This window comes from Coregonus lavaretus (genome assembly GCF_964263955.1).
Source record: "Coregonus lavaretus genome assembly, chromosome: 8".
NCBI lineage: Eukaryota > Metazoa > Chordata > Actinopteri > Salmoniformes > Salmonidae > Coregonus > Coregonus lavaretus.
Genome location: NC_139995.1, coordinates 55,170,891 through 55,180,641, shown reverse-complemented (window position 1 = coordinate 55,180,641; position 9,751 = coordinate 55,170,891). Strand labels below are relative to the sequence as shown.

Sequence of the window (9,751 nt, the reverse complement as noted above, 5' to 3'; positions counted from 1 at the left end):
CTGCCTTGAGATCATTGACAAGATCCTCCCGTGTAGTTATGGGCTGATTCCTTACCGTTCTCATGATCATTGCAACTCCACGAGGTGAGATCTTGCATAATCGCCCAACTGTTGTCATGGTCTTGTAGCCCATTCCAGCCTTGTGTAGGTCTACAATCTTGTCCTTTGACATCCTTGGAGAGCTCTTTGGTCTTGGCCATGGTGGAGAGTTTGGAATCTGATTTATTGATTGTTTCTGTGGACAGGTGTCTTTTATACAGGTAACAAGCTGAGATTAGGAGCACTCCCTTTAAGAGTGTGCTCCTAATCTCAGCTCGATACCTGTATAAAAGACACCTGGGAGCCAGAAATCTTTCTGATTGAGATGGGGTCAAATACTTATTTCCCTCATTAAAATGCAAATCAATTTATAATATTTTTGACATGCGTTTTTCTGGATTTTTTTGTTGTTATTCTGTCTCTCACTGTTCAAATAAACCTACCATTAAAATTATAGACTGATCATTTCTTTGTCAGTGGGCAAACGTACAAAATCAGCAGGGGATCAAATACTTTTTTCCCTCACTGTAAGCCTCTGTACCTTGAGACCCAGGCTGACTCTGGCGTTTGTAACAACACAAAAGGGGACCACCCAAGTATGTGTAATGCCTTGATAATAAAAACTATAATAACATTGGTATGATAACAACAGTTTGTCACAACAGAATAATAGCAAAAATACTAATTTTTTTGTTAGTGGCGCTCCGACTCCAACTCCTATCTGATGGAAAAGGATGAACCAACCAACCAATGGCGATGCATCACTGAACTGAAAATTCAAACTGAAGCTGACAGTTGGTTGGAACTGGGAACAGAACAGATGGATGTACTGTAAACGCATAGTGAATTCCAGGGCTGGCCCACTGACAATCTAGATACAACTCCTGTTCAGGATATTTCCTATCCATCCTGTTGTCATCCTGCAGTTGAGAGTATAATTACATTTCTACTGCAGTTCAGTTCTGCAGCCCCAAAATACCAATGTTGTGGTGTCAACTATACTGAAAGCCCCCCCCTCCAAAAAATACCAATGTTGTGGTGTCAACTATACTTAACCCCCCCCCCCCCAATACTAACGTTGTGGTGTCAACTATACTGAACCCACCCCCCCCCCCAATAAAAATACTAACGTTGTGGTGTCAACTATACTGATATACCCTCCTCAAATTCCAATGTTGTGGTGTGCAACTACACTGAAATACCCCCCCCCCAAATACCAATGTTGTGGTGTGTAACTGTTGCAATGGTGTGCAACTACCGACATTGAGTGCAACTACTGACATTGAGTGCAACTACTGACATTCAGTGCAACTACTGACATTCAGTGCAACTACTGAAATGGTGTACAACTACTGAAATGGTCCCGTGTAGCTCTGTTGGTAGAGCATGGCGTTTGCAACGCCAGGTTTGTGGGTTCGATTCCCACGGGGGGCCAGTATGAAAAAAAATGTATGCACTCACTAACTGTTAGTCGCTCTGGATAATAGCATCTGCTAAATGACTAAAATGTAAATGGTGTACAACTATTGAAATACCCACCCTTCTCTTCAAATGAAGCAAGGTTGAAAAAGATAAGGTCAACTTTGAACAGTCTTATTAACTCTATCAGTCCTGAGACCCCAGCAAAAATCGTCTTTTCATTTACGTATCTGACTTTCATTTATCTGCATGTCCAGCCCTTATATTTAGCCTCATAATGAAGTGTTCTACCATGTTCTTTTCAGGACGATAAAAAAATAAAAAAAAGACTGCTGTTGTTACATCCACCGGATAGGCGCAGTGAAATGTGTTGTTTTACAGGGTCAGCCATAGTAGTACGGCACCCCTGGAGCCAATTAGGGTTAAGTGCCTTGCTCAAAGGCACATCGACAGATTTTACACCTTGTCGGCTCGGGTATTCAAACCTTTCGGTTAGTGGCCCAACGCTCTAACCACTAAGCTACCTGCCGCCCAAGTGGAACATTTAAACAGTTGCATTCATGAGTTTTATTGACAAATGTCAATAAACAAAATAAGATCCGTCAAAGCAAAAACCGAATAAAACAAACTTATATGAATGCTGTAAGTACAGAAATTGTTTGCTCAGTGGGAAATGAATGTCTAACTAGAGTGGCGCAGTGGTCTAAGGCATTGCATCGCAGTGCTAGCTGTGCCACTAGAGATCCTGGTTCGAGTCCAGGCTCTGTCGCGACCGGGAGACCCATGGGCGGTGCACAATTGGTCCAGCGTCGTCCAATGTAGGGGAGGGTTTGGCCGGCAGCGATGTGGGTTCGTTTCCCACGGGGGGCCAATAAAAAAAATTAACATGTATGGACTCACTAACTGTAAGTCGCTCTGGATAAGAGCGTCTGCTAAATGACTAAAAATGTAAAACAAAAATGTAGTCAGTGACAACTGTGTGGAGTTTGTGACAGAAACTATATGAGCTTATTACAGTATTATAGACACTATGTCCTGGGATTTCCTATGATCTTTATGTAGAAGAACCCCTTCTAACGACTTGTGTGTCGCTTGTTGACATCATAGAGCAAAATATGTTCGCGAGAGTCTCAGCTTTTCATAGATAGCTTTTAATAGTTTGTAGCTCAAACCATTCAGACAGACTTCATTGTAAAAAAGATCCAGCCCCTTTGGGTTCAGCCCCAAACACCGCTCTAGCTCAGACCCTGTTAATCACACAGACTAATGTTTGGTATCAATGGATGCAGATGAAATCCAAATCCAATGGTACAGAAGTCTGTAGCTCAAACAAACACAATATTTAAAAGGGGTTAATAGTCCTAAATCACGCCGGCGCGACAGTGGGACTCATTGGGTTAAAAGATGACTCACCCTCTCTCTCTCTCTAACGCAGATTTAATGGAATTGGAGGGCTGAGATAATTGCAGATATGGTGGAGAATGTGATGAATATAACTAATGAGGTAAAATACTTCAACTACATGAATTGTCATAGTTAATCAGTTACGGGGCAACTAAAAGCGGAAATCAATTCAAGTATTGGATCGGATTGAATTGAATGTCCTTAGGCAAGGTTTAGTATGTAGTAGGTTTAGTATACCCACACACATGCACAGACGCAAGCAAGGATACACACACGCACACACACACGCAAAACGCACACACATACACGTGCACTCACAAACACACACACACACACACACGAGAAATGAGACCTCCATAGAATAATACATGTTCAAAATGATATTCAAATTTTATTATAATATGCTTTGTTAGATAAATAGAACAGCCCGTAACCTGGATAGATGGAGACTGGACTATCAGGCAATATGTATGTTTTATGTAGTACGGTTACAAAATTCCGGTAACTTTCCCAAAATTCCCAGGTCTTCCAGAAATCCCGGTCGGAGGATTTCCAGCCGGAAGATTCCCTCCTGATTCCTGGGATTTCTGAAAAACCTGGCAATGTTGGGAAAGTTACTGCAATTTTGCAACCCTATTCTGTAGTAAAGAAAACAAAACCGAAAAGGCTATACAGTAATAACAAAAACATTGATAATATGAGAATATCCATAAAATGTAATCTACTTTTACATCATCACCTCTACATATCGGTGTAATTGTGCTTTGATAATGACATATTTTTGCGACTAGAACACAGATACAGAACATTTCAAAACCCTCACAGAATTACAAGGAAAAACCAAAATTAACTGATTTCTGGAAAACTCCCCACGCTAAATGAATAGGCTGGAATAACACGTGTCGCTAGGGGATGATTTGGGATTATGGGATAGAGCACACATTCACAACATGGATGAATGAAAAAAAGGCGTGTTGTTGGAATGTGGTTCAGCTAGCTGGTGGATTCAACCAGGCTGGTCACACAAACCAACACATTTCATTACACACACACACACACACACACACACACGCACGCACACACACGCACACGCACACGCACACACACATGCACACACATGCACACACACGATAATAGGAGGGGAGCGTCATCTTCCTTTACCTGTATCATCGAGGCAAACTTGGCAGCAATAATACAAAATAAAAAAAATGAACAAAATAAAAAAACGTAATACATGCAGGACGACATACAAGCATGCATTTACAAGATGAGACCTGAAAAGTTCACCATACGTTGTTACTAAATGGTAGAACTCTCTACCATCCTCTCCCTAAATGCTTCCACTACTCATCTTGATTGTTGTTGATGTAACCCATTGTGGAGATGGCTACATTCTCAAGACAGACAGAGAGACTTCCACTGGAACTGCACCCCTATGAAACCCCTACGAAGCCCCTGTGAAGCACCTATGAAGCCCCTACGAAGCCCCTATGAAGCATCACAGCAGTTATGGTGCTACATCTATAGTGAAGTTCAGTGAAGAACTACATTCCTCTACTGACCAGGGTTGGGGTCAATTCCATTCCAATTCAGTCAATTCAGGAATGGAATTGTCTAAATTGAAATGGAATTGATCCCAACCATACTACTATCCTAATAGGCCAGCCATCAGCGACTGACAGTAAAGGCATGGGGCTCTGTTGATGTTGTCTGTACAGTGTTGTGTCTGTACAGTAGTTAGATGCATTTCCCATATCTCTCTGTTTTAGAGTGAGAAGTCCATATTTGCAATGTGTTCTTGAAGAGTAGAGTCTTTGTTTCCTGGTTCTATTCCAAACATAGAGATAGAACATTCAGGATTTACTTCTAGGATTGCAAATTCCAAAAAATTTACCAGAACTTTTACAGATATATATATATGTTTGGAATAATCTTCTTCTTCTCCACTTGATGTGATTGTTGATATTTTCCCCCTCCTCTCAGAGAGTAAGAAAAGTTTCCATATTGAGAATCCGTTCACGTCAGATATTCTTGTTGTATGGTTGACTTTGGTTGCATTCTGCCAGCCAGGTTATTCCTCCTTCTTCCTCCTGTCCTGATTGGCTCAGGTACTTCCTGCTTTCTCCTGAATGGCTCAGCACGTGAAGTCTTCGAAGTTGCCCTGCGCTGGATGGTGAGGTAACATGTTGGCAGGATACGTACCCGGCGTGCGCAGGTTCTCACAGGGCGCCTGAGGGAGGAGCGAAGAGGAAGGGAGGAGCGAAGAGGAAGGAGAGACATGAATAACACTTCCGGTAGTAGTGAGGAGTGACCATACTGTAGTGGAATGAAACCAAAGAGAAAATACTGCCAAAAATCACCCTTTCATTTTATAGTGCACTACTTAGTCTAAAGTAGTGCACTATATAGAGAATAAGGTGCCATTTGAAAGGAAACTGTTTTGGGGTCAGAAAGAAAGGCAGAAGTACTGGTGCCGTGTGGAGGGAAAGAAAGATAATGGATTAAACGGAGGAACGCAGGGTAAAGGAGGTTGAAATAACTCCATGCAGCGAACCAACCGTTTCTCTCTCTCCCTCCCTACCTCCCTCCCCAGTCCTCAAGCTACAATTAGACTGAACTGAACTGGCTCCACTTACACTCTTAGAAAAAAATGTGCTATTTAGATCTAAAATGGTTATTTGTCTGTCCTCATTGGAGAACCCTTTGTAGACCCATTTTTGGTTACAGGTATAACCATTTTTGGTTCCAGGTAGAACCCTTCTGGTTACAGTTAGAACCCTTTTGGGTTCCATGTAGGACCTTTTCCGCAGAGGGTTCTAAATGGAACCTGAAAGGGTTCTACGTGAAACCAAAAAGGGTTCTCCCTGCAACCAAAAAAGGTTATCCTATGGGGACAGCCAAAGAACCCTTTTGGAACCCTTTTTTCTAAGAGTGCGCACTTGAAAATCAGGAGCTGTCACCCCCCCCCAGCTCTCATTGTAAACCCACTAGGCTGGCCCTGTAGACCATCTGTGATTAAAGTGAAACCATTTCCACCCTCTCTCTATTTCTCTCTCACACAATCTCTCCCTTTCTTTGGCTCTCTGTCTGTCTTTCTCTCTCTCTATTCCTTTCTTTGGCTCTCTGTCTTTCTCTCTCTCCCCCCCCCCCATCTATCCTGTATCGGTCCAACAATTCTTCCAGACACTGCAAATACTTAGCCAGAGATAGAGCTAGCCTACTGACATGGCGTTTGACGTCGTCCAGACTCAGAACTGTTCCCCGGTCGTTGCTGTTGCTGCGTTTGTGTTTCTTATTTGAGCACCGACACAGCTTGTACTTGATCACCTGCAAACAAGCAAACATAGTAGCTGGTCTTTGAAGCAGTGCCTCAGAGGAACAGACTTTTGGAATGCAGCCAACTGACTGTTCACTGTTAATCTGTTTTCCTTTTTTAAAAACGGACTATTGGTGAACGGTTTTCGTTGTTTAATACTGGATTCTTATTGAGACTAATGAATATTGTAATGAGAAAGTTCTATAATTCAAAGACGATTGATGGTACACATTTATAAATGATTTCCAATGGCAGTAATGCGTACAATAATGAAATAAGCTACTGATCCCAGTTTTTTCCCATCAAGAAGTCATTAAAACTAACAAAAAATGATTACATTTTAAATTAAAATGTTTTATATAGATAGAATTAATCATGAGTACATGAACATACTGTAAACAGAAAGAGCGAATGCTGAAACACACCCTTGTAGAACAGGCAGCTATTCTACCCAGGGAGGTTGTTGCTCTGATAAAAACCGACAGGAACAGAAGCATCCTAACTGAATCCCAAATACAATATGTCTAAAATGTTAATGTAGTCAACAGTGCTACAACAGTGCTGCGCCTGAGAGAGATGAGCTGCTTTCAGACACCTGGAAATGAATGATCTGCAAGCTCGTTTTAAGGTGTGTGGCTAGTTTTAACGGGATACATGTAGTTCACTTTTTTTTTTTAAGTGTAGCTTAAAAAACTTCCCTAGGGTGTTGTTTCCTCCAGACAGTTGTTAAACCAGTTAGCTGGTTACTAAGCAACATCCACAATAAATTGGTTAGCATTTTTGGAGAATGCAGCAATGCTAGTGGAAATGGATTGTTTCTGTGTGGCTGGCTAGTTCTACGGCCTGTGGCTGTCCATCACTCAACTAAACATATTGCCCTGAGAGAATCATGTAAATGAAGGATATTTACATACATTTACATATATACTACCATTACCTGGAGGCAAACATTCTCTAGGAAACCTAGATGCAAGCAAAAAGCCAAGACATAAACAAATACCTAAGTATGCCTTCGGTGAACTGTTTCAGGACACACCGGATTAGATTTTGAAGAAAGATCTGACAGGAAACCTAGAAACATTTTACATTTACAAAATGAAGGCTTACCTCATATAGGTAGTCAAAGAGTTCTAGGATGGTGAGGATACTGGCACCTATGAAGAGACCCATCTGACCACCAATATCACCTGAAAACACATGAAGAGACCCATCTGACCACCAATATCACCTGAAAACACATGAAGAGACCCATCTGACCACCAATATCACCTGAAAACACATGAAGAGACCCATCTGACCACCAATATCACCCGAAAACACGAAGCACATGAAGAGACCCATCTGACAACCAATATCACCCGAAAACACGAAGCACATGAAGAGACCCATCTGACCACCAATATCACCCGAAAACACGAAGCACATGAAGAGACCCATCTGACCACCAATATCACCCGAAAACACGAAGCACATGAAGAGACCCATCTGACAACCAATATCACCCGAAAACACGAAGCACATGAAGAGACCCATCTGACCACCAATATCACCCGAAAACACGAAGCACATGAAGAGACCCATCTGACCACCAATATCACCCGAATACACGAGCACATGAAGAGACCCATCTGACCACCAATATCACCCGAAAACACGAAGCACATGAAGAGACCCATCTGTCCACCAATATCACCCGAAAACACGAATCACATGAAGAGACCCATCTGACCACCAATATCACCCGAAGACACGAAGCACATGAAGATACCCATCTGACCAACAATACCACCCGAAAACACGAAGCACATGAAGAGACCCATCTGACCACCAATATCACCCGAAAACACCAAGCACATGAAGAGACACATCTGACCACCAATATCACCTGAAAACACATGAAGAGACCCATCTGACCACCAATATCACCTGAAAACACATGAAGAGACCCATCTGACCACCAATATCACCCGAAAACACAAAGCACATGAAGAGACCCATCTGACCACCAATATCACCTGAAAACACATGAGAGACCCATCTGACCACCAATATCACCTGAAAACACATGAAGAGACCCATCTGACCACCAATATCACCCGAAAACACCAGGCACATGAAGAGACCCATCTGACCACCAATATCACCTGAAAACACATGAAGAGACCCATCTGACCACCAATATCACCTGAAAACACATGAAGAGACCCATCTGACCACCAATATCACCCGAAAACACGAAGCACATGAAGAGACCTATCTGACAACCAATATCACCCAAAACCACGAAGCACATGAAGAGACCCATCTGACCACCAATACCACCCGAAAACACGAAGCACATGAAGAGACCCATCTGACCACCAATATCACCCGAAAACACGAAGCACATGAAAAGACCCATCTGACCACCAATATCACCCGAATACACGAGCACATGAAGAGACCCATCTGACCACCAATATCACCCGAAAACACGAAGCACATGAAGAGACCCATCTGTCCACCAATATCACCCGAAAACACGAATCACATGAAGAGACCCATCTTACCACCAATATCACCCGAAGACACGAAGCACATGAAGATACCCATCTGACCAACAATACCACCCAAAAACACGAAGCACATGAAGAGACCCATCTGACCACCAATATCACCCGAAAACACCAAGCACATGAAGAGACACATCTGACCACCAATATCACCTGAAAACACATGAAGAGACCCATCTGACCACCAATATCACCTGAAAACACAAAGCACATGAAGAGAGCCATCTGACCACCAATATCACCTGAAAACACATGAAGAGACCCATCTGACCACCAATATCACCTAAAAACACATGAAGAGACCCATCTGACCACCAATATCACCTGAAAACACATGAAGAGACCCATCTGACCACCAATATCACTTGAAAACACGAAGCACATGAAGAGACCCATCTGACCACCAATATCACCCGAAAACACGAAGCACATGAAGAGACCCATCTGACCACCAATATCACCCGAAAACACGAAGCACATGAAGAGACCCATCTGACCAACAATACCACCCGAAAACACGAAGCACATGAAGAGACCAATCTGACCACCAATATCACCCGAAAACACCAAGCACATGAAGAGACCCATCTGACCACCAATATCACCTGAAAACACATGAAGAGACCCATCTGACCACCAATATCACCTGAAAACACATGAAGAGACCCATCTGACCACCAATATCACCCGAAAACACGAAGCACATGAAGAGGCCCATCTGACCACCAATATCACCCGAAAAAACCAAGCACATGAAGAGACCCATCTGACCACCAATATCACCTGAAAACACATGAAGAGACCCATCTGACCACCAATATCACCCGAAAACACATGACGAGACCCATCTGACCACCAATATCACCCGAAAACACATGAAGAGACCCATCTGACCAACAATATCACCTGAAAACACATAAAGAGACCCATCTGACCACCAATATCACCCGAAAACACATGACATACATGATGAAACATGCATGATGAAAATATACATGATGAAAAATATTTGACATTTTTC

The 9,751-nt window shown here is 42.5% G+C and overlaps 1 protein-coding gene across 1 annotated transcript in view; it reads right to left on the bottom strand.

Moving 5' to 3' along the window:
• Positions 1–3,229: 3,229 nt before the first annotated feature.
• The window catches only part of LOC311134099 (acid-sensing ion channel 1B-like), a gene marked incomplete at its 5' end in the record, with an annotated part of 7,070 nt that continues 548 nt past the window's right edge, over positions 3,230–9,751 (bottom strand). Inside the window, 3 exons of the mRNA XM_084167686.1 lie at positions 3,230–5,092; positions 6,088–6,189; positions 7,286–7,365. Coding sequence (XP_084023812.1) covers positions 4,997–5,092; positions 6,088–6,189; positions 7,286–7,365 — 278 coding nt within the window. The 3' untranslated portion in view covers positions 3,230–4,996. The remainder of the gene's footprint in view (positions 5,093–6,087; positions 6,190–7,285; positions 7,366–9,751) is intronic.